General features: G+C 42.3%; 1 protein-coding gene across 2 annotated transcripts in view; it reads right to left on the reverse strand.

Annotated features, from left to right (window-relative positions):
• The window catches only part of SIDT2 (SID1 transmembrane family member 2), a 60,979-nt gene that overhangs the window by 5,708 nt on the left and 28,374 nt on the right, over positions 1-26,897 (reverse strand). For both annotated transcript variants that reach the window (XM_088456004.1, XM_088456003.1), the window contains 14 exons: positions 22,083-22,163; positions 11,851-11,969; positions 8,789-8,862; positions 7,246-7,312; positions 7,087-7,160; positions 5,208-5,331; positions 4,968-5,085; positions 4,473-4,609; positions 3,782-3,890; positions 3,614-3,690; positions 2,666-2,712; positions 1,534-1,639; positions 1,022-1,132; positions 574-687 (listed from right to left, as the gene is read on the reverse strand). In XM_088456004.1, coding sequence (XP_088312130.1) covers positions 574-687; positions 1,022-1,132; positions 1,534-1,639; positions 2,666-2,712; positions 3,614-3,690; positions 3,782-3,890; positions 4,473-4,609; positions 4,968-5,085; positions 5,208-5,331; positions 7,087-7,160; positions 7,246-7,312; positions 8,789-8,862; positions 11,851-11,969; positions 22,083-22,163 — 1,358 coding nt within the window. The remainder of the gene's footprint in view (positions 1-573; positions 688-1,021; positions 1,133-1,533; positions 1,640-2,665; positions 2,713-3,613; positions 3,691-3,781; positions 3,891-4,472; positions 4,610-4,967; positions 5,086-5,207; positions 5,332-7,086; positions 7,161-7,245; positions 7,313-8,788; positions 8,863-11,850; positions 11,970-22,082; positions 22,164-26,897) is intronic.

Genomic DNA, 26,897 nt, shown 5'->3' on the forward strand with positions numbered 1-26,897 from the left:
GTAGGATAAGGGAGACTAGTTTCACATGTTTTACCAGTTGCCCCAAAGTCCCCACCTCCATTCCACAGATTTTTTCCATGTCTTATAGATCACATCGATCAGTCATATTGTGACAATCCATGTCCAAAGTGCTACTTCTATAGGTTACCTCAAGTTAAGACCTTCAATATCAGCTGGTGCCCAAGCACCAACATATTCAGTGTTTTCAAGCTACAACAGCGATATGAACATATATGTGTTCCTTTAGGTGATTTACTACAAAGGCAAACCATTTTAAATCAAACATTGAATTCGTATATCACAAATAAATGTGACCTGTGCACTAGCTGTATAAGGTGAGGCTGCTAATCAAACAGCAGGACAACAGTAAATAACACCCCGGACACACTGTAGTCCAGACTGTGGGCAGCCTTACAGGAAGTGAGGACACCTATGAAATGAGCTTCTGTGTTAACAAACCTTTGCAGACAGGAAAATGTAAAGTAGTATTAATTATATTACATAATAAAATAGTGCCCATAAATTCTGACATATTAAGAATAACGTAACCATGTAAGGCAGAGTCATACTCACAAGGAAAGATCCGAACATTGCGATGGAGGAGAGAAAATGCCAAATATCATGGTCATCGAAGAATCCAAGCAATATACAGTCTCTGTTGTGCTCTCGGGATTCAGCTGGAGTTTTCTGGACACAGAACAGATGGTCAGAAATTGTACAAGATCAGACAGCCCATACACAAAGCAGAGCACCACAAGGATAAACTCTGCACTCAATATCATGGGTTAGTCACAAATCCCCATTTAAACTGCAAAGCAGCGATGGCCACGTTGATCACTACAAAGGATTACCTAGGTCTGCAATCTTTGAGAAATAGATTATATTATAGGCGGCCATTTCCTGAGAAACAGACAAGATGGCTGCCGAGCTTTGTACCACTACATTATATTCTTGTGCAGCAGGACACCTGAACTCCCACACTTCACTGGAAGGAGCTACAGTGAACATCTCCCACCCTTACCTGCCAGGTGCTGAGCCCATGGAAGAAGAAGAACAGAGCAAATCCCCAAACCACAGATGTGCAGGCGATGCAAAGAAGCGGAACTGGAAGTATGCGCTCTCCACTGCGCAACTATGGTGGAGGGGAAAAGTGAAAGATACAAGGAGACATTGTAATTCTGGATAACTGTATAATGAGAACCTATACACAAACATCCCCAAACTTCTAGGGCAGCACGGTGACATAGTGGTTAGTAATACTACCTTCACAGCACTGAGGTCATGAGTTCAATTCCAGACCAAGGCTATACCTGTGTGGAGTTTGTATGTGCTCCCAGTATTTATTCACGTTCTCTATTACACTTCAAAAACATACTGGTAAGTTAATTAGCCTCAGACAAACAAATGAACCCTTATGTGTACTTCTGTAAAAGTGGTAGGTATTATAGACTCCACTGCGGCAGACAGGGAATATTCTCTGTAAAGTGCTGCGGAATATTTATGCGCTATATAAAATACTTCCCAATGTCTCACCTTCATGATGATGTAGAAAGCAAAGTACAACAGCAGGTTGCAGAGCCCAATGGCAAGGAGATAGGAGGCAAAATCATTAGGTCGTTTGATTAGGCCATATGCTGCCCTGTAGACAAAGTAAGCACATGAGGCTTCGAGCATAGGCAAACGGAGTAGGAAAGTAGGAACAACACAAAGCCTCAGTTAGGGTGCAAATAGCAAGAACTAGAGAGAGGAAACATTTCACATATGTGCACTGCACACACCAAACCATTTATGGATTACTCTACTGAATACGTTCCCATAAGTTAAAAGGTGCCTCCACTCAAAGATAATTTTTGACCAACCAAATTGAGAAACACTTGTGGCATCTTCGGATATTATATGAGCAGCAGCCACTGGCATACAGAATACTGGGAGATCCCACAGTAGAGTTTGGTTTGTAATCAGTTACTATGCCCATGCTCCGCTACAGTGACCACAATGAGTGTCAGCCATGAGGCATAAGGAAGGGAAGTACACACTTTTTTTTGTTGTCTCTCACAAACCAAACTTGTTTGAGTGAAGATGCCATTAATAAATATAAGGCTAATAAGTGTTGCTTACATGTGTCTTGCAATCCACCCGATCTAAAGGGTCCTGACATCTGCTGTAGTTAGGGGGGGCTATTCCTGCTCATCAGTAGCAGGTTGTAGACTGACAACGTTGTGCCTATAGGAGCGAGGGTGGCCTACCTGCCATGGGGGCCTGTAAGAGCTAATACTGTGCCAATTTCCTAATGTAGGAAAACATGGGGCCTCTGCGCTCGCCTAAGGCCTTTGTAATGACATTATATAGAATTCCATTAAAATGGTCATAGGTGAATGCAGAGGATCAATTTATACTATCTAGCATGTGGTCCTTCCCTTCTTGCATTGCGGTTGGAGGCAGCACAATATATATCTTTGTTAAATATGATATCACAACCATTGTAATCTCCCTCCAGATGTTCCTTAAGTGTCCAATAAAGCTGCTATTGCCTGCACCTGCCCTTACGAATAGTCTGTTCTATGCGGATCACCAAGTGCGACAATTTCATCCACTCCCGAATGGTTTTTCTAGTATCGTGAAAGGGGTTCATGACGAATTTGGACACAATGTTCCATTTACTTACAAAGACCAGTTTATGATGTTTCCCATCACAAGTAGCACCATGCGGTCCTGGAAATATCAAACAAGTAGAACCAAGTTAGATTATGAAATGATAAAGTGGGGCAGAGGGAGAGAAAGAAAAAGGGAGAGAGAGAGAAAACAAGTAAAAAGCAACATCTGTCTTGTGACCCTAACCCCAAAGGGCTACACTAGTACATTAACGCAAATACAAAATGTCTCCCAAATAATAGAAACTAAAATGTTTTGTTTTTTTCCCTTCTTAATCAAGTTTAATATAGGGAGTTGTACTTAGCATTTTGCCTGTTCTGCTGTAGAACAGAACATTGCAGAAAATAATTTTGGAATAGAAGAATACAAGCCACTACTGGTATATACAATAGGTATATTTCATAGACAAAAAGGAACCCTGCTAGTCAGTAGCAAGGGCTGTGGGACAGTGTTGGTGCCGCCCACAAAGCCCTGCACTGAGGCACTGGTTGCACACCTCTAGTTACGGCCCTGGTGGTATAAAGTGCGAATGGAAGTGTTTGGAGACTGTAGATGTGTGTCTCAAAAAGTGTCAACACTGACGCTAATGGGAGGTGTCAGGGGGTTATACTAATGGTCATTACATGCCAATTTTTTTTTCACTCTTCCGCTTTATCTCTATATGTTAATTTTAGAAGGTCTGTTGGGACAGAGTTCTGAGAGAAGTACCGGCTGTCGGAGTAAGTATGGAAGCTGGAGGAGTCGGGACTGAGTCACAACGGATTGAGTGGGGAGATGTGTGTGGGGAACAATAGAGGGGGTGGGGCCTAGTGTGTGTGTGTGTGTGGGGGATACAGAGACTGAGGTTACCTGGAATATGTCGGGCCCATTTTACTAGTATATAAATGATGATACATAATAAGATACCTATACGTAATCCTCAAACATACAGAAGTGGTTTTAAACATAGGAAGTAACTCACCACATACATTGGGGGGCTGCACTGCCTCACACAGTCTGTGTACAGAACCTGCAGTATCCGGCGTATGATCCCAGAGTCTGTAGGTAAATGGAGATTGAGCAAAGAATACATCTGGGAAGAAGTTCCAAGGTGATAAAAGGTGTTGGAGAGATGTAACACAACCATTACCTAGTCTCCAGCGACCCATGTAATACAGCTGCGTGCTCAGGAGCAGAGTAAACAGTATGTGAATCACAGAGAACACAATCCAGAAAATGGTATTTCCTTTCCCAAACACCTGGCAGGAGAAGATTGGACAGGGAGAGGGAGGGATTTAGGGAAATATACGAGCGGTACAGAGATACAGATAACAACCAGAGGGCCAAACTGACAGTGTAAAAAATCACCTACAAAAATAAATGATCCCTCCTTATAGAGTGAGAACATTACTTCTGCAGCCTCGTGTCCATGCCCTTTTCTGAGAAGTTTCTCTGGGACCACCTGGACTTGCCAGGGAAAAGGGAAACCAGTTCGTTCGAACTTACCAAGCACTACATTAACACTACCTGCCTCAATCATAAAGATGGAGGAGTCACATTATATATAGCACCTTCTTGGGGAGGGGGTGTTCTTTTTCTGTCTCTACCTCGATAAGGAGTTAACCTATAAGTTATGGCGGTCATTGAGTTGTGAGAGAAAAGTGCCAATCTGGGAACACTGGCACCAACCAATGGGGAAAGGGAGAACACACGGATCCTGGAGGGGACCTGCAGTACAATGTATAGTAGTATTCATTCATTCTGGCACATATTCCTAAGTCTTAGACCGTTTATGATGAATCGCGGACTGCTCACTCATCAATGAAGAGATATATACTCACCACACCGAGGACGGAGAAAAAGATGATGATGGCTAGGCAGGCATAGGCGCTGTAAGCACTGGCATTAATATCTGGGTGCCTTTTCTGATACAACTTCAACATACACAGGCCAGCAATCATATACATGAAGGAGGTGTCTACAAGAGAAAGAGGACAAGAGGAAGAGATGAATAATGTAGGATTACAAGGAAATAAACAGGAGAATGTTAAATGGCTGAAGGAGTTTGAAGAAAGATGTAATGAGTTTGAATGGATGGAATTGGGGGAAGGTATATGGGGGGGGGGAAGTGAATGGGCGGAATGGAGGTGGTGAACAGGCGGAATGGGGGGGTGACTGAGCAGAAGGGGGCAGGTGAATGGGCAGAACGGGGGCGGAATGAAGTTGAATTGGCGGAACGGTGGGGGGGGGATGGGGAAGTTATATGGTGTAGGGGGAAGGTGAATGAGTGGTATGTGGGAGGGCGAATGGGGGAGGGTGAATGGGTGGCCGCTTACCGAACTGGAAGTTGGTGTAGTTTGGGCACACATGGTAACATGCGCTGAGAAGTCCCTCCATCATAAGAGCAGTGCCCATGGCGTAGTACACACCAAAGTGCTTAGGGATCCCACATTCCTGTGCATGGAAGTGAAAGGACTTGATGAGGACTCACAGAGGGACATTTCCATATTTCCATAAGATAAGATGAAACACGTCATCTTTACCTACAATGTTTTCCTATTATGGGCAGCTCTTACCTCCATCTGCCCCCTGGTGTACATGCGGCTGCGGTTATAACAGAGTTCTCTCTGTAGAACAATGATGAGGAACAGCAACCCCAACATGATGTACCCCAGGTTGCTCAGAATGTTGTTAAATGCACTGAAAAAAGAGAACAAATGGTACAAGAAGTAAGAATAAAGAGTAACCGGGCAAGAAAGGATGTATATGCTAAGAATGGGCCACATTTTAGTCTGTGTCAGTCTTTTAGTCGACATCTAAATTAACATTTTGTCCAATCTGTACTTTAAATTGTTTATAATGACTTCACCAGACTGATTAGGTGGTCTACAGCCCCCTACACCCTGCAACAAAGTGGGGAATATTTTGGAAGTTAAACCATAACCAACAAAAGGAAAAAACAAACATATGTCCCCTCGGCACTATATGCCCCCTCGGTCTATGAAGCACCATATAAATTGTATAATTAGTAAATGGATGTGAAAAAAATAAAAAAAAGTAAATAAATATATATATAATGTCATTTTCACTAATAAAACTCTTTATACATGGCATCAAGCTGCTAGGTAACCAGGTATACCAGTGATAGGTATGCAGAAGGACCAAGTAGAAAATTAACTGGGGCTAAATGGAGATGCCCTCTAAGTATTTATAATGTATTATAGTATAAAGGAAACGTGTAGAAATACCAAATACGGATCGATATGTAAAATTGTACACAAATGTATTGCACAAGTAGACAGTTTCAATTAAATGATAAAAATGTAAATAAAAATATAAAATGTAGCTAGATGTAGATCGCAGAATATAAAAAGGCACCAATTAGTATTGTCAGCCAGACTGTATAAGTGCTACCTGCACGGACTAATCAATGGAGCCTGAAATAGATGGAAATAATGTAGGTGGAAAGTATTCCCAGGTGCAATACTCCTTTATATAAGGATCTGAATATACACGAAACCTTATTGTAAATACCATCCTTGTATGGCTCCAGAGTCCTGTATGGGCATTCAGCGCGTACACACAATGAAGGAAGCTCTCTGATGGCGAAGATCACTCGCTCACTGTGGACTGCTAGTGACGAGTAGTGACGTAAAAGCCCTTCATAGGCCAGATAAAGCAACGTGGTATCAACAAGGTCCAAAATAAATACAATAGTGCTGGGTGAACACTCTGATGCGTTTCGCTACTACTGAAACTTCATCATCTCTTTATAAATCACCAAGTCACATATGGGATTAGGTCATTCTCTATGATACATTTAGTTCTCCCTACTCATAGCTACACTCAGACTTGCCATCCCTGATACTAATAGCTAGAGATAGATTAGGATCTATGCCTGTATTTCTACATATTATAGCAATAAGTTTTAGTATTTATCATCATTTATACCTACCTTATTACGGTACCATTTAAATATTATTGATAGCCCACACAGTTAGTGCTTATACAATCCGGCTGACCAGACTGATTGCTAGCAAAGGTCCTGATCCACTTTGCATGCTCAGAAATACATGTGGAGCTTCGCTTGCATGCAGAGTTGCATTGCATCTATGCACACGGCCCACCCCTATAATTGTGCTTGTGGAAGTAACTGTGTTCATTATCATTTGCACCAGCTGTACCTCGGAAATCAGAGAAATCTCTGCATAAACTCATCTCTGAATAGCCTGCAATTCCACCTACACACCCACGTCACGCCCTCTGGACACTTATGTTCCCGCTGCCAATTACACCCAGCTCTGAATATTCATTAGTTGCATATTCTTGGACTATAGAGCATGCACAGTGTGAAAACCATTGCAAGATCTGTCCGCATAACAGACTTGTGTGCAACTCTAAATGGCTCCAGGTGCCTACTGGCCAAGGTGCCGCAATTCCCACAGAGCAGAGTACCTGAGAGATCCGAGGGGATGAGCACACAGGAAATTATAATAGCAGATGTCCTGATTCCCGGTTACATTCACCACCTGCAGAGAAGCAGAGAATTAATGTGACATTCAGATGCACCGATACACTAATAATACCGATATAAATGTGGTTATATTCTCTCACCGTCTGGTAAGTTATAACAAGCTGTATAACAGGCAGGGCGTAGAACACCGCTATTGTGGAGATATTCCTGCACAAGAGAAAAAGGAAGATTAGGATGTGCACAGGCAGAAGAAGATGGAAAGGAATGAGGACATAGAATCCCACTATCTGGGTTGCTAACATGTAAGGCCTTAGGAAACTGGATGTTCTCTAGTTAGGATTCTCAGCAAGCTAACACGCATGCTTACATAAGTGCATAATAGGCTACATGGAACATAAAGCAAAATGTGGTCATTTCTGATAAAACACTATTGTATAAAAACTGTGCACAAGGACTGGTACAATATCTGGCCCTCAAAGCAACATTGATTTGCTTTAATGTTTTAATTAGGGTTGTGCAGGCACGGATTAGTTCAGATTTTCCCGCCATCTATCATGGACAAACATCATTATTCCTGGACAAAAGTCCATGAAAGATGATGTTTGTCCACGAAAGATGATGTTTTGCCTCTTTCTGAGACCTGATTTTTGGCGGGAAAAATCAGAATTTGGCGGGAAAATACGAACTAATCCGAACCTGCACATCCCTAGTTTTAATCTGTACTAGTAAAAAACTGACTTGTTACATATAGTGCTGTCTCACCCCCCTTTAATGAAATGTACCCCTTAGTCTGTGATTTATGCTTACGTACCTCTATTCCCTTACCACGATATAACATGTGCTACTATGATAAGTTACTGTCTCTAACAAGATCAGTACAACTATCCCCTTAAAAATATTGTTCTAGTGTAAATATTAATGGCTAAAAACATTTGAGACTTGAAAAAATAAAGAACTGTGAAATAAATAGGCTAATGACAAACACAACATAAAAGTAAATGACATTTATTACAGTATTAATACATGTATTACAGTACAAACCCACATAAAACGACAATATTTATCTAACAATGGAGTAAGCAAATAAAAAGACACCTGTTGTGATATAATATATTTTTGGGCACCTTCCTTTAAACGTAATTTGTGATTATATTTATATATATATATCTATATCTCTATCTCTATCTATCATCAATAACAACTACAATGACCTATTCCCAAGTAACTGATGTGCTAGTTTCAAAATTGATTTTTCTAAATTAGAATAATGTTTTTTCAATAAATATGATACAGCTGAGGAAATCGGACATATCGTATAGTAAATATAACATGCACACAGGCCAAAGGATAGATAGATTTAGTTTACACCACAAATTTGTTTCTATACTTGTACAGTAAGAGACACCAGGGATTCCAAGCACTTAGGACATCCATTACTAGCAAAAGTGGAGTCTGCCCATGATCTAGGTAGATTAGTTTATACAATTGGGAAATTATACAAAGGTTATTAGGGAAGACCACAAAGCAGTAGGCTTAAATGGTGCATTGGTATAGAAGTCATTACTTGGCAATCACTTCAAGCATTGGGAACTTGTAACTGCAGCTCATTTTCCCCATGACTGCCAAAACGTATTTAACACATACACCATGATCTTGTACATATATATATATGATGTCTCTCACCAGAAATAGATTTGGTACTTCTTTCGGATCACACGCTTGTCTTTCCTGGCTAGGTCAGCAACACATAAATACTTCTAAAAAGATAAAATGGGAATTTGAAGCTATGGCAGTAAGTTTAATAACCATAGGAAATATACATAGCTCACAGATAAGACACCGTCTGGGAAAACTGGAATATACCATAATTTGCGCATTTTATTAGAAGTCAAATTGTTCATCATGCATAATGCACACACTTGAGCATAGTGGCTTGTTCACATAAGGTTGTGTCAGCGCAGTCAGCAGATGACCATAATTTCAGACCACTAGTGGTCACCAGCATGTCCAAACATTATCCAGTATATGGGAAAGATTACTGGACTGCACACCCTGAATATATATAATGGGAGGTGCTACCTGATGAGACTAATTGCAGGCACAGAAACAGACAAATCTCAGGTGCACAGCTCCAAATTACTGATAATATATTAATGCAATAACATTTTGCAATCAATAGAGGTTTTTAGCATAATCATGGCCAAGGTTATGGGCCTACCAACCATATCCAGGTAACCTCTTTAGGGTAGGTCCCTAACATACTAGGTTTCAAATCCAGAGCGTACGACACCCCCAAACTATCCCAGCTAAGTTGCCCCAGGGCACCGCCATAGTAAGAAAAGCGCACTGTAAAAGAGATAGTTAAGAGCAGCCACAGCTGCATATAAAGAATGAAAATAAAAAAGTGAGGTACATGTTTAATAAACAAACAGTGAAGGGTTAAAAATGTGTTATTAAAGAAAAATGTGTTATATGCGGTGCCCTGAAACAGATCAACCAAAGCAATCCAGGGGGACCCACTCCCCAAAAATGAACCAAAGTTGCACTACAGTATATAACATGTAGGACTTACCTAGAATTGTGCCTAATACTAGAGTGCATATACATTACAGACTCCATGCTTTTAAACCAATAAGGAAGGGGTGCTAATCCAGACTGAGGGCGTCTCCTTTCCCTCAGGTGTGCAATAAAGCACATTAAATGGAGTATATAGGAAAGATTCCTGGACTGCACAACCTGAATATATATATAAATCAGAGGTGCTACCTGATTAGACTAATTGCAGGCACAGAAACAGACAAATCTCAGGTGCACAACTCCAAATTACTGATAATGTATTAATGCAATAACATTTTGCAATCAATAGAGGTTTTTAGCATAATCATGGCCAAGGTTATGGGCCTACCCACCATATCCAGGTAACGTGTTAGGGACCTACCCTAAAGAGGTTACCTGGATATAGTGGGTAGGCCCATAACCTTGGCCATGATTATGCTAAAAACCTCTATTGATTGCAAAATGTTATTGCATTAATATATTATCAGTAATTTGGAGTTGTGCACCTGAGATTTGTCTGTTTCTGTGCCAAACATTATCCAACAAACTCCAAATCAGAACGCTGTCAGGTTCTGTGCTCATTCTGGAATCACACACATATACAGCTTCCCGGAACAAGTGGTTGATCTCTCTGAATCAACTACTAATGTGGGTATACACTGCATCTGTGGATGCGTACACACAAGATATCTGTGAACAATGTTGTTAACAGATATATTGTGTTGACCGTGCAGCACAGCAGATGTGATATATGTGAAAGATATAGCATGGGAATCAGTATGAAATACCGCCGGTTCGATTCCCGGCAACGCCTGGTCGACAACAGCAGAGTTCCCGGCAACGGTAGCCCGACAGCGCTGGTAATCCCTATCGTAGATAGGTAAGTACCTAACCCCCTAACCCTCCTTAGGGGTGCCTAACCCTAATCTCCCCCCCCCAAGTGCCTGACCCTAATCCCCCCTTCCCCGCTGCCTAAACCTAAGTCCCCCGGGGGGGGGGTGCCTAACCCTAACTCCCACCCGGGGGGGTGCCTAACCCTAACCCTCCATCCCACCTAGCCTAACCCTCCTGGGGGGGTGCCTAACCCTAACCCTCCCCCCCGCGGCTGTTCGCTCGCGGCGCCCGGCATCCCTTCGATCGGAATGCCGGGCGCCGGTCTCCCGGCGTCTGGGAAATGTCAGGCGTCTACATCTAGATGCCCGGCATTTCATCCCTCGCCGGGATATGGCAGCCGGCTTCCCGATTGTATACCATAGCATGCACACCTGCCTGTGTGTATAGTGACTGACCAACCAACCAGTTATGCTGGCAGCAGGAACCAACGATAACGACATCACAACTAGTCGGGCAAATTTAAAAAAGCCTGCCCAGTTGTGATATCTGGCCAGACATATAAAGCGATCAATTAGTACCGCATCAAATGAGGGGTCCCCAGTGTGTACAGATGTCAGGATGGGGAGATCTGAGCAATGGAAACGCCCATCTCTAGACTTAAAGTGTAGGGTGTCATTGTCTGGTGACCATAAGACAACAACTAGAGGAATATTGTTTGAAAGAGAGGACTCTCCCCTTCCAACAAGTGTATCAAAGCGTGTGTAGGTGCCCAGATGGCAGCGATTGGGTACGTTACATGCACTAACCTCCATCCCTTGGCTCAGTTAGTATTTCTGTAGTACTGGGTGATACCAGACAATAGCCACTAAAAGGTCACATAGTTACAGAGGGGATTGTCTTTCAAATGGAGGTACCCCTAAGCTAGTTGAAGACATAACAGGGTAGACAGGGCACTTTTAGTGCGCTCCCCTCATTCCCCTTGGTGCTATACTTGGATATCAGTGTTTCGGCTGTTAGGGGGAGGGGTTGAATAAATACGGCTATAGGCATTAAAAAGAAATGCTCTGCATTCAAATCAGGTTTCCGTAAGCAGAAATCCTTTTTCTTTTAGAACATATTTATTTCATTTTTATCTTAATACTAAAACAGTGCACTGAAAACTTAAGCCATAAAAAAAATATCCTAAGTGAAAATTTTTTTCTAAATCGCCCACAATACACTTTTTTGAAAAAGGAACCTGCACTTCTGCTTTTACTGCAAGATAAGTGCAACCTGTGAGAACATAGCTGGCAGGGTTTGCCACTTAATGTGAGCTCATTCCATAAATTCTCTTACCATGGTCCTGCTCAGCTCACCTTTGTCCTGATGACGTTCTTATCAGACTCTATGTCAGTCAGTGTGTCGTAATCATCCTCCTCTACAGAACTCAGCGACTCCAACCGTGGACGAGACACAAGATTTTCAAGAGATCTGTCTGTGGAGAGAAATCACCAGTTACCATCTCTTTTTGTAGAGCGTAGGGACGTGTCGCACACAGGAAACGCACTACTGCCACTCACATTCACTCCTATATTCCTTTCACTGCTTACACTAGAGGGAGATTGGTTCAGCCCAGTGTCCCTCATTTCTGAGCATGTTTTCCAGGCTTCCCCGCAGGATCACTGGGGAAGTAGCTAGCATTGGACGTTTTAAAATTAATCTGTCACTAATGCACCTGAACTCTACACAGTATATGTGGAAAACATGTACTGTACTAGGGCCTGGAAGAGCAGGACTGAGAAATATTGTTGTAGAATCACATGATGTAAAGAACTTGGCCCACCTGAAAGCCATCGCCCCCCCATGAATACATGCCTATTCTGCTCTGTGTAATCATATGATGTGCATATAGTGAGCTTTGGCCGTTTTAGCCCAGTACTGGGTATAGCGCTAATATATAGCAGGATAACATAGATCAGACAGCCACACAGGATCTTTCCAGACAAAGAGACCTACACGATGCTTTCTAATAGAAAACTAAAAAACAAAACATTTGCTGTAGAATTATTACATAGGTAAATGCTTTGTTAGCTTCTAGAATTTACAATAAATGTGAAATATGAAGAATGTACTCAGTGAACTTCTTGCCTAAACTTACTGATCAACCTTGTAGAGAGGTCACAAAAGTGTTTCTGCATCTACACCACTCTTGTCTGTACCCCCTGTTCAGTACATTACATCATTTATCCATCCTGTCACTTCACTTCAATATTCCAAAACTCCCTTTCAGACAGTAACAATATTTTAAAGGCTGGTGATCATCCAATTAACCAAATTAGAGCATGAATTGAAGATGGAATTTGGGTGCCCTGAGATAGCTATGGCAAAAGTGTGCATCACTGACCTTACTTCTATACTATCAATATAGTCCCGTTCCTCACCTACAGTTGCTCTTTTGAATCACACATAGATCTTGGCTGCATTACACTATGTCAGTTTGTCTCCTGAATATCGACATAAAACTCATCCAATATGATGCTACTATATAATTACAGTTACAATACTATACACCTCGGGGCTGATGCAGAGGGAGTACTATGTAAGATTATGTACCATGGGCCTGATTCAGACCCACTCGCAAGCGGCTGTCCGCTCGCAAGTGGGTCGATGTTGTGCACTGCGCATGCGCACGACGGCGGGAGCTCCGTCATGCGCATGCGCCAGACGCGACGAGCGAAGGACTTTCCTTCGCTCGTTGTGTCTGATCAAAGGGGGCGTGCTGTCGATGTTGATTGACAGCACGCCCCCTTTGGTGGGCGTGCCGGGGGCGTGCCTCCCTGATGGGGGCGTTCCCAAGGGAACGCCTACCGTCAGAAGCCGGCCCACTGACATCACTAGTGATGCCAGTGGGAGTGATTTTGGCTCTGATAGAGCCAAAATCACTCCGGGCCTTGCGGTTGAAAAACTCAACCGCAGGCTCCAGCACGCAGTGGCGATGGTCGCGATGGTCAAGACCATCGCGGCCATCAAACTGCACGCTCGTATAGGCTGTGGGTGGTGACCCACAGCTATACGAGCGTCCAGGAGGACGCTCCATAATTATGGAGGGCAGCCCTCATTCAGAGCGTGCGCTCTGCTCAGAGCGTACGGCTCTGAATGAGGGCCCATATCTTATGTGAAATGGATTACAGCATGCCCAGAAATGGAAATACGCACATATAGGCCTATGATAACTCACGTGATTCTGGCTCTTATGACCACTTGCACTTGGAGAAGTAGAATGGAGGAGGGAAAGGCACAATAGCAGACACATGCTGACCAAAACACAGACCATATGCATCTGAGATAGGCGTATTATTTGCGGGTGGTCAGAATGCACAGGTAGTGAAGAGAATGATGGTTGTCAGCAATAGCGAACTGCTGTTATTGGCCGATAGCAAGTGACCCGCTGATGAAGATAGAGGATTTACTTATTGCTCAGGCAGGATGTAGTGATAATCGGAGTGCGCGGGTTATCGGTGCCCAGAATGCTGGTGCCAGAATCCCGACACCCATTCAGAATCCCAACAGTAAGTAGTGGGATTAGAGAGGGGAGGGTTAGGTTTAGAGACTGGGGGTTAGGTTACCCTACCGGTAGGGGTCGGTATCCTAACCCTGTCGGGATGCCGGTGTCAAGATTCTGATTGGCATGATCCAGAGTGCCGGCATCCTGAACCCAACCTGCTCAGGCATATATTAGGCTTTCGTTATTGTGTTTAAGCACACGTGACAGAGCTATTCATGCTGTGATAGAGAGGTTATTGTGTTAAGCACACGTTACAGAGTTATTCATGCTGTGTTAGAGAAGTTATTGTGTTAAGCATACATGTGACAGTTATTCATGCTGTGTTAGAGAAGTTATTGTGTTAAGCATACATGTGACAGTTATTCATGCTGTGTTAGAGAGGTTTTTGTGAATTTTATTGGTGCCTAAAAGTAAGCAAGTATTTTGCTAGCAAAGTATATGGTTAAAATCATTGGCATAAGTGTATGTGAGGCACGCCTGGCATATACAGGGCAGATACGCTACCTGTGCTGACCGGCATGCATCTTGCAACAGTAGAAGCTTTGTATATGCATGTAATTACATTATATATTTGTGGATGCACTTTACCCCTGCAGCCTTCTCTGCATTAGCTCCTTAATATATATTATTTTTAGTATATCACTACTTAAATGGATGAAGATTTATTTTTATTTATTTATTAACAGTTTCTTATATCGCGCAGCATATTTCGTTGCGCTTTACAATTGTAACCATTAATAGAACAAAACTGGGTAATAACAGACAGATATATAGGTAGGAAGGCCCTGCTTGCAAGCTTACAATCTATAGGGAAATAGGCATTGATACACAAGGATAGGTGCTATATATTGTATTTTGGTCCAGCCAGAATGCACAGTTTCTTGGTTGGCTGCATGATCCATTTACACCGGAATGTCGGCCAAATGTCATGAGGATGTGGGAGAAAGACGATGTGTGAGGTTGTGTGTGGACTGTGAAAGGGGATGTAATTACATATGGAGGCTATGAAGGTTATGTGGGTGGTTCTGGGATCTGATACGTTTGCCTGAAGAGGTGAGTTTTCAGGGATCGCTTGTAGGATTGGAGACTAGAGGAAAGTCGTATTGTGCGTGGTAAGGCATTCCATAGAGTGGGTGCAGCTCGAAGAAAGTCCTGTAACCGTGAATGGGAGCAAGTAATGTGTGGGGATGAGAGACGCAGATCTTGTGCTGAGCGGAGAGGTCGGGTAGGGAGATATTTAGAAATGAGTGAAGAGATGTATGTTGGTGTGGTTTGGTTAATAACCTTATGTAAGTAAGAGTATTTTGTATTGAATACGGTAGAAAACCAGCAACCAATGGAGTGACTGACAGAGCGGGGCAGCAGACGATGAACGTTTGGCAAGGAAGATAAGCCTTGCAGCTGCATTCATAATTGATTGTAATGGAGATAGCCTGTTTTTGGGAAGACCAGTAAGGAGGCTATTGCAATAGTCAATACGGGAAATAATAAGTGCATGGATTAGAGTTTTTGCAATGTCTTGTGTGAGATATGGCCGAATTTTGGATATATTTTTTTAGATGTACGTAACATGATTTTGAGACAGATTGAATGTGGGGAACAAAGGACAGTTCAGAGTCAAGGATGACACCAAGGTAGCGAGCTTGTGGGGCAGGGTGGATTGTCGAGTTGTCAACAGTGATAGAGAGATCAGTTTAGTAAAGGTTATTGGCTGGTGGATATATAATTAATTCTGTTTTAGAAATATTAAGTTTCAGGTGGCGAGATGACATCCAAGATGAAATTGTGGAGAAAGACATTCAGTGACACGGACCAGTACAGATAGTGATAAATCTGGGGAAGATAGGTAGATTTGAGTATCATCTGCATACAGATGGTACTGAAATACAAAAGAGCTGATTAGTTTGCCAAGAGAGGAGGTATAGATTGAGAATAACAGAGGCCCTAAGACAGAGCCTTGTGGTACTCCAACTGATAGAGGTAGTGAAGAGGAGGCAGAATCAGAACAACGAACAGTAAAAGAGCGATCAGATAGGTAGGAAGAGAACCAAGAAAGAGCTGTGTTCTTAAGACCTAGGGATTGTAGTGTTTGTATGAGAAGAGAGTGGTCAACAGTGTCAAAAGCAGCAGAGAGATCTAGAAGAATTAGGAGTGAGTAATGGCCTTTAGCCTTGGCAGTGACCAGATCATTTACTACCTTAGTCAGTGCTTTCTCTGTGGAGTGTTGGGAACGGTAGCCGGACTGAAGTGGGTCCAATAAGTTATGGGAGTTAAGAAAGTGTGTGAGGCGGGTGTAGACAAGTCTCTCAAGTAGCTTGGAGGGGCAAGGGAGCTGGGAGATAGGACGGTAATTTGAGAGAGTGTTGGGGCCAGAGTTTTGTTTTTTCAGAATACGAGTAATCACAGCATACTTGAAGAGTGATGGAAAGTTGCCAGTAGAGAGAGAGAGACAGAGCTTTACTGATTTGTGAGGGTAAAGGATCTAGAGTAGAGGTAATAGAGTAGGAGGATGAGAAGAGGGAAGATACTTCATCTTCGTTTGTGAGATCAAATGAAGAGAATGTGCCAGAGGATTCAGGTAGGGAATTGAGCAAGTCACTAGCTGAAGAAGAGCATACCATTTCATTTCGGATCTCAATAATCTTATCCCTAAAATAGGAAGCAAAATCTTGCGCACAGATAGTAGCAGGTGGTTTGGGTGAAGGAGGGGTAAGAAGCAGTTTAAATGTATTAAAAAGTCGCTTGAGGTTAGAGGCTTGAGCAGAGATAAGAGATTGTAAATATCTTTGTTTGGCAGTGTCCAGAGCAGCAGTTGTTCATAGTCTTATATGTGAGGAAGTCAGTTGGAGTATGAGACTTTCGCCACTGACGCTGACAAGAGAGTTTTTGTAGATGCCTTGTTAGGTTAGAATGCCACGGTTGACGTCTAACTCTACGTGGTGTGTGATGGGTAGCTGGAGCTACTTCATCGAGAACTTTTTCTAGAATCTGGTTTAGGTGTGATGCCGCAGTCTCAGGAGAAGTGAATGTAGAAATAGGTGAGAGTTGCTGTTGTAGAGAGGTAGATAGTTGTTGAAAGTTAATAGCATCAATATATTTCTGAGGGTTTTAGGTTTGGTTAATTTCAAGGACGTTGATGTAATGGAGGAGAGTGTGAGGTGATAAGGTTGTGATCTGAGAGAGGGAAAGGAGCATTAGTGAAATCAGAAACTGAGCATAGTCGAGTGAATACAAGATCAAGGCAGTGGCCCTCCTGATGAGTAGCGGAGTCAGTCCATTGGGAGAGGTTAGAGAGAGTAGTCTGGAGGCATGAGGATATTGTGAACTGTCAATGGGGATATTGAAATCACCCATAACGCTGGTGGAGATGTCTGATGATAGGAAGTCAGGCAGAAAAATGTTCCAGAAATTGTTGAGGTGGCCCAGGTGGGCAATAGATAACAGCAACTCGCACAGAGAAAGGGGTGAAAGTCCTGATACAGTGTACTTCAAATGATGTAAATGTGAGTGAAGGTACCTGTGGGAGAACTGTGTATGTAACAGATTGGGAGAGTAATATTCCTACCCCACCTCCTTTACAATTACCAGGCCTGGAGGTGTGTGAGAAGTGTAGGTTGCCATATGAAAGTGCAGCAGGAGAGACAGTGTCTGATTGTGTGAGCCATGTTTCTGTTATTGCCAGAAGGGTGAGGTTAGTTGAAATAAAGAGGTCATGGATGGATGTTAGTTTGTTGCAGATGGAATGTACACAGAAATCTTACCGTTTGGACTAAGCCAACCATTGGATTCCTCCCAGCCCCCTTACACCATCCTTTTTGAGTTTTTTTATTTTTAAACTATTTGGGGTCTGATGGACACTTCTGCCAGTATCAGGGGGCACATACATAGTGTGGTATTATTACTGCTGCACCGGACAGCACGATTAGACAGTCTGTAATGAGAACCAGAGGACAGTCTCGCTTCTCTAATATTCCAGTCCTTCTTTTACATTTACCCTGATTCACACAAAGACTTTAAAACCATTTCAGATTTAATATCAGTCATATACATACAATATATGTATTATGGCAATGCCAATGCAAACGTGGTGGATAGATAGGCAATTACTATGCAAACAACGCCACATTATACTAAAATGCGAAACACTATCAGCGCTATATGGAAAAACATGTTACTGTGCTTATGGGTTTACATTGCACAATACAGACTTGTACACCTCTACACAAGGAATGATTATGAAGAAAACAAATGGATAGTAGCGCACCAAGATTTCTAGAGGGCATAGGATGCAAGCGAGCTGCTGTATAGGATATCTGACCAGATCCTTAAGTATTGAAAGAGAAAAAGGTATACTGCGCTCAGCTAGCAAACATTACTAACGTGCGGTATCTATGAACCAAGTATGAAGTTAATCTATGTTTAGCACGTATGATATGATAAGACAATATGTAACAAATACTTAGTAGACAATGTGGATATTATGTAATAAAAAATGATTTATTTTCAAAGTTGGCTAAACCATATAGAGTGGAAAACCTGCACATGCACACAAACAAACAATATCCTACCAGATCAGTTAGGAATGAAAACAAATCAGCATTGACTATTCAAGGACGATAGGATATATGTGTCAGGATATGGTAAATGGATAGTGAATATCAGGCCAAGGGGTGATATTACTAAAAGTGATAAGGTGCACTGGCGTGCACGATCCCAAATGAATCTGGATGCTTGATGTCAGTCTTTTAGTCAGAAAGCGGCGTCCCGCTGTAGTGGCAGCAAGAAGTGGTAAAAAGTACAGTCTGAGGTATGGTGCCCGGGATGATCTTCACGGGGACAAGAGTACGGTGTATATGCCGGGGAGCAGTAGCCTCCTGGTTTGCAGTGTGATCCGCTCACCGTGTCAGTATCGGAGGTTGCCTGAATGACCAAGCCACCTCCGAACTGCAACACCGGGGATGACACTGTGTCTAACGGGAGACTGCCCGGCACCGCCGCTCACTTGAGTAGCGTGCCGTGCGTCTCCCCCTGTGTAACCGGTGACTTACCTGTCTCACCCTGAGATTCACCGCTCCTTCCCCTGCAGACTATGTTCCTCCAGATGGTAGAGTTGCTAGTAGTCTCCTCCGTGATGTGATCACCTGATCGGTGGTCACGTGTGTTGAATGGGTAATTAATTCAGTGTGGATATTCTTAGTCTGCAGCGCACACTCGTACTGGTAGCCACAATAAAAACAGCAAATGCTTGGATGTGTGGGATAACTCCAACGCGTTTCTGCCTGGATGGCCTTTCTCAAGGAGTAATGTGTTCTGTTCCTGTCAGTGTTAAATAGCAGAGTTTCTTCTCTCTGATTGGTCACATGCACACTGGGAAGGTTTAGAGTGCTAATTAGCAATAGAATAGGCTTGCATCAGTGTAAATATACTCTACACCTAATCCACAGCAGTATACGTATTAAGTCCATTATAGATAAAAGCAAAGGTAAGAATCTATTACATTAAGTACTGGGACAGTATAAATTGGGTATGCATATGATAATCATACAGAAGACATGTCCTAATTAATAATATATAATGCTACGCCAGTATTCTAACAAAAAGAGTACCCCCATATTAGCAGATACTACTATAATTTTCATCTAGTATCTGCTAATATGGGGGTACTCTTTTTGGTAGAATACTGGCGTAGCATTATATATTATTAATTAATACGTATACTGAATTAGGTGTAGAGTATATTTACACTGATGCAAGCCTATTCTATTGCTAATTAGCACTCTAAACCCTCCCAGTGTGCATGTGACCAATCAGAGAGAAGAAACTCTGCTATTTAACACTGACAGGAACAGAACACATTACTCCTTGAGAAAGGCCATCCAGGCAGAAACGCGTTGGAGTTATCCCACACATCCAAGCATTTGCTGTTTTTATTGTGGCTACCAGTACGAGTGTGCGCTGCAGACTAAGAATATCCACACTGAATTAATTACCCATTCAACACACGTGACCACCGATCAGGTGATCACATCACGGAGGAGACTACTAGCAACTCTACCATCTGGAGGAACATAGCCGGCAGGGGAAGGAGCGGTGAATCCCAGGGTGAGACAGGTAAGTCACCGGTTACACAGGGGGAGACGCACGGCACGCTACTCAAGTGAGCGGCGGTGCCGGGCAGTCTCCCGTTGGACACAGTGTCATCCCCGGTGTTGCAGTTCGGAGGCGGCTTGGTCATTCAGGCAAACTCCGATACTGACACGGTGAGCGGATCACACTGCAAACCAGGAGGCTACTGCTCCCCGGCATATACACCGTACTCTTGTCCCCGTGAAGATCATCCCGGGCACCATACCTCAGACTGTACTTTTTACCACTTCTTGCTGCCACTACAGCGGGACGCCGCTTTCTGACTAAAAGACTGACATCAAGCATCCAGATTCATTTGGGATCGTGCACCTTATCACTTTTAGTAATATCACCCCTTGGCCTGATATTCACTATCCATTTACCATATTCTGACACACATATCCTATGGTCCTTGAATAGTCAATGCTGATTTGTTTTCATTCCTAACTGATCTGGTAGGATATTGTTTGTTTGTGTGCATGTGCAGGTTTTCCACTCTATATGGTTTAGCCAACTTTGAAAATAAATCATTTTTTATTACATAATATCCACATTGTCTACTAAGTATTTGTTACATATTGTCTTATCATATCATACGTGCTAAACATAGATTAACTCCATACTTGGTTCATAGATACCGCACGTTAGTAATGTTTGCTAGCTGAGCGCAGTATATCTTTTTCTCTGTCTCTACACAAGGAGGCTGGAACCCACTAACCCAAAATAGACAGGGGCCCTCTTTATGTACCCAGGATATTCTTTCCATTTATTTCCTATAACCTATTGCTAATTAAGCTCCATATATTCATATTCACAGAGTTCTAGATGAAAAAATAAATGTACACATTACACATTGTTCCCAAACCTCCCAATGACCACCCTGAATACTTTACAAAAACATCTGTCATTCAACCCCCATGGTCTTGCACATATCACCCCACACCTAATATTCCGCGCGCGCGCGCGCACACACACACACACACAAACACACAATCTCTGGTTCTCTCAAGACTGTGACCACAGAAGTTTTATTAGGTATAAAAGATTTTTGGAATCCTATGAAATACCACTCATAGGCCGCTGGATAGCAGACAGGTAGCGGCGTTTGAACTGCTCCAGACCTTGAGAATGAGAAATAATACTGTACATTAGTGGTCTGCCCTACACATAATGATCCCATTGCAGCCCGAACAAGACCAGATTTATTTCCATAAATGAAACCATATATACATAAGGTTGAAAAAACTAGACAGATTAAACCTGACAATACAAAATTTTACCGGGGAATTTATATGGACAATATCGTATTAATATATCATGTACACAAAATAAAATGAAATTACAAAAACGCCATATAGATCCATACGAGCATATTTAAACGTGGAAGCAGTCGAGAACTGATGGACTAAGTGATGCCAAGGGCAGACTAGATGGGCCAAGTGGTTATTACCTGCCGTCAAATTCATGTTTCTATGTTTCCATTATTACTATGCCGGCCTCCATGCGTTAACTAACAGAGGCCAATTTTCCTGCCAGCCTACGGAGGTGTGAGCAGAATCACCCTTCCATAATAGGTGGAGAAACACGCAACATCTGCCGCTGATGGCGTCTTGCGTTCAATTAAATCTGCCCCATTGTAAGCCAATATGGTACAGTACCAGGAATAGCTGTGTTTAACTTGAGCCCCCGTCGGCCAATTATAGGAGAACTGTTTAACCAGTGGTTCATCACGGACCCAGTTATTTAAAAAAAAACTGCGTTAAAGTACATTTTGACCAACTTCTGTATGTAAAAAGAGACTTGTAATGTACTTGCACGTATTAGAAATATTATCTTTTATTTCAATACAGATCATGTAAATACAAAACCATTATACAAACGCAGACGTGACACACATGAACATGCACTCATAGTTACCCATATAACTGTACGGAACCTCGGCTGATGACACCAGACTGTCTGTACCATCCTCTGGACTGGCAACTGAACTGTTCTCAGCTGTACAATGGAGGGAAAAATATATATTATTGAGAAAATTAATGGAGATAGAGGGAAGAAACATCAAAGTTTCTAGGTTAGAAATGTTTTAGCACTATTAAAAGCGGGTATAGTAAAGCTGACTGAGTTAGAATGTCGATAAGCAAAGGGGGCACAGCAGAATGAACACCCAACATGTTGGCATGAGAGAACTGCGCAGTGCAACATCGGGACCGTGTCGCCCTAACCAATTTAACCATTGAGGCTTTACCATCATGTATAGATTTCTAATACAGACGATGCGGTACAACTTAGTACTATCAGTCGGTTCAATATAGCGCTGCCCCCCTGCTGCTGGTCCACAATTTAACTGCCAAGCTAACTACATCCCTTTCCCGGCAGCTATCAGGAAATCTGCATCATTCAAAGACTTCAACAGAGAATGTAACCACAGCGTCACAATGCAAAAACATTGCAAAAAAGAGCTTTTATTACTCAACGTGAGCAGGTGTCAAACGCTTGGAAGGCGATAACCAACTGAGCAACGTTCTATTATACTGAAACATCGATTCAATCATTAAACACAATTATTAGGATTCATTTTCACATGATTTTTCTGTAAATATTCAAATGGAAACACATCACTTGTCTAATTGCTAAGGTCCAGTGAGTGACAATCCACAGATTTTAAGGTAACCTGTGATCCCGTGGTCAAATCATTATGGTAAAAGGTACATTGCTCTCCCAACATTATCTGTCACCAAGTCCTAACCTTTGGTAACCAAGAGAAACCCCTATCAGGCAATAAGACAGGCGATAAATAGCTTTATCCTTTGTACATTAAGGGAGGGAACAGATGATCAACATCTAGGACTGCTGCATACATTATGCAGTGTGCACTGGCTTAACACAAAGTGGTGAGGCCACTCCGGTTACTGCAAATTGGACAAGGTCTATGAAGTGGTCCTATTTGTACTGAGATTTCACACACTGAACTTATTTACACTTTCTCTGCTATGTTACGTGTTTAATCACATGAGAGTAGAAACCATTGTGAGATGCATATGTAACACTGTATTCTCATTATGCCTCCTGAGATTAATATGAACAGGTACCATTCAACCAGGTGCTTTGCTGCTTAAATAAGCAGGAGCAGAATAACAACTGTATTAGGATCTGTGAACATTTACCTTTCTCCAAATATGGGAAATCAAGCAGTTTACCATTCACTTATTGCCCGGTTCACAGTTAGGAGTAAGAGCAAAAGAAAGAAAAAAAAAAAAAGAGCAAATTGCTCCTTGGACAAACCACCTGGTGCAAATCCATTTTATTGTATATGAATAATAATAATAATAATAATAATAAATAACATCAAATTCACACAAGCACACAAAATGCACAGAAAAAGTGAACTAGATGAAGGACGGTAGTGTGTGCTGAAGACAAGTAAAGAGTCCACTCCAGGCAAAGGACGTGGAACACTTTTTGTTAAACATGCCCAATATGTCTGGTGATGCTGAGTTACTGTGCAAAGACTTCCTTGTAAATGACATTATGAGTAAATACTCGTCCCCCTTGCTTTAGTGTATCCTGTTCACCAGTTGGTAAAACTCTGACTTGCTGAAAGGATTATATTCAGAAAAGGGCAACATTCAGTTTTCCATGACTAAATAAATACCAGAGAAGGTTAATACAGTATATGCCAGAGTCCAAGGTTTGACCGTGGCTTTTATTTATGGTCACTGCAAAAGTCAGTCTGATAGGAAATGGTGTTTGCTGTAATGTGTAACTCAGGGTCACTTGGGGTCAGTACATTCCTAGGGACACTACACTTCTACCCAGCATTTTCGTTCCATTGCACAGGATCAAGATCACTAGAAGAATAACTACTGCGCCAACTTTTAAATGAAGCGCATGAAACTGTATTCCTCCAGGAGTAAGGCTGGGTACACACAATATATCTACTGGCCATCGGCCAGTGTGTGCAGACGACATGTTTGTAAGCCGCGTTATTCACAGACATATTGCATTGGCTGCGCTGCACAGCCAACAGATATGTCTGCAGACATATCTGTCCATCGGCAAGTGTGTACGGGCGGTCTGCAGACATATCTGTCCATCGGCAAGTGTGTACGGGCGGTCTGTAGACATATCTGTCCATCGGCAAGTGTGTACGGGCGGCGGTCTGCCGGATAGATGATGGCCGTTCAGTGTGTATGAACGCCCATGATCTAAACATATCTACAGATCACTCGATCTGCAGATATATCATTCAAAATCAATAAAAAAAAATTAAAAAAAAACTCAGCTGGGCAGCCGTTTCCTCACCATTTCCACATTTATTTTCTCCCCTCCTTAAACCCCTCCCCATCTTGTGTTATTTATTATACTCTCCTATACTTCTCTTTTGGATAGTGAAAGTGCTTTCTGCTTTAGTATGTTTTCAGGTTTGTATTCACTCTGTATTAGTCCATCTCTGTGTGTCCTATACAGTCTCTTTCTCCTGTTCACGATATGCTATTTTTTATATATTACTTCTTGCCCATTACAAAAGAGTCATGCTATTCTCTTTCAGCCATGTGGTTGAATAGGAATGGCTGTGTAACACAACATTTTCCCCAGCTTCAGTTGTCAGACAGTTTCCTGTACAAAACTTTGCTATAAAATTTGAGACCAAGATGGACCCTATGGAATCAATTCAGTTACCCGCAAGAAGGCGCGAGGGGAGCAAATTGAGGTGCTATCGGCAGCATTTCTTCACCGTTACAATGGCAACTCATCCCCCTTGCGTCTAACTGAATTGACCCCTAAGGTTGCAAAGTGGACTCCACACCCAGGGGATGCAAATCATCCATTAATCTTCGCTGCCACCACTGTGCTTAATAGCCAGAAGGACCTTCTGGTGATGGACTGTTTTTAATGTTCTTTAAACATGCTGTGCATTAAGAACAAATAAATCCACTTGTGTCTAGTCAGTCCACAAGTCTTTTGGTTTAAAATAAAACCCAAGCCATATTACACTGTTTGGGGCATATGTGTGGCCTTCTGAAGAATACCCTTCCATGATGGATCTACTTAGTTCAATACTTTTCCGACAGTAAAGTCAGACATCTAAACAAGGGCTGTAGATACCTGGATATAGCTCTTGTATTCTTTACAATCTCTCAGAGCATTTTATATTTGTGTGATGTGGCTGGGAAGCTCACCCCTGTGATGACGGTTACTATCTTATCCATTTGTAAATGATCGGTCTCACCGTAAAATGATGGACTTAAAATTTAATTTAAATGGCTTTATAAACCATGACTGAAGCAGAGCTACAATTGCTTCTCTTGGATCATTGTAGATACAGATGTATCCACACTTCCTCCTAATCGCATCCTGCCGTGAAGTGACTCGGTAGCGTGACATTTTCCCTTAAGATGCATTTTATTCGCAACTTCTGCTGATTAAAAAAATGATATGCGGCATACCAATATTATGTATGCAACTGCAGGTATATCTGCATGTGAAATGCTATGTTACAGTGTAAGCGGCTGTGTCACTGTAACGTAGAATTTCGCATGCAGATACACCAGCAGATGCACAGAGAATATAGGCATGCTGCAGATCATTTTAATCAACAGAAGTTGCTTGCGCTATACAGTATATTCACATCACTTTGCATATGTGATACATTCGAAGGTAAAAAGTTGCACGAAAAGATGCTCGGTGCTACCAAGATGCATGGCGCTCTTGCGTTATGTTTAACGCGACTTGTAGTGCACGGAGGTAATATGTATGGCCATGGGGCACTTCTGGCAAATGACAGATGTGTCCTCTGCTTTACGCACCCCTGCCCTAAAAAAATTCCTACAGTGAACACTATCTAATCTTCTACAACTGCTAAACTGGCGATTGGTCATATGGGAAAATGTCTTGCCTTTTCTTTGTGTGTGACCTACACCAGTAATGTTTGACTAGTGCTCTGTGTACATGGAGCGATCAGACAACTATAAAGATATCGTTGTCTGATCGTCCTGCATGTTCGATATCGAATACCCAGCGCATGCACCAACCACCAAACGACTAACGACCCGCGATCACAGGTCCCTATAATAACCAGGCTAACCTGGTCGAAAATGATCATCTGTGCCCGCGCATCGACCGTTGTTTGGGGGTTGGAAGGGCCAAAAAACAGGACGATATGAACAATATCGTTATCGTTCATATCGCCCTGTTTAATCGTACGAAAGCACATGTTTGAATCCCTTGCAGGATGAGCTTTGTTGTAGGTATGACATTTTTAATACAGAGAATGATGTGTACTTGTATGTTGTTCTAATATTAATTATATTTGTAAGAGCATAGACTAAGAAGTGGGAGGGGCCAGGAATACTAAGGGGAGGTGTCTATGCCAGGAGCCAGATGCAGACGTGAGGTGACAAATGCTGTGGCCTATTTTTAGTCCCACAACGGCTCTGCTGCTTAGTATAGTACTAACATAATCCTGAATGCTCCAGACCAAGCTGACAAAGGTTCAACGTTTATACAGAGGTGGTGGTACTCCGCGATAACCACATAATGAAGTAATTGTGAAGAGCACAATCACAGCTTCCATAGCATTATTATATGCCTTGATATGGAAGCTTTAAGGGTGTACGTCTGATTTTCTCACATCGCTTCTTCAGGTTCTCTCATTTGTTTTTGCTGAATAAACAATGACTAAGTAAAATCTGTCAGTTCTTTGTATTGCAAGATTGCAGTCTGCAAACT

The sequence above is a fragment of the Taudactylus pleione genome, unplaced genomic scaffold, assembly GCF_031769625.1.
Source record: "Taudactylus pleione unplaced genomic scaffold, aTauple2 ptg000683l, whole genome shotgun sequence".
NCBI lineage: Eukaryota > Metazoa > Chordata > Amphibia > Anura > Myobatrachidae > Taudactylus > Taudactylus pleione.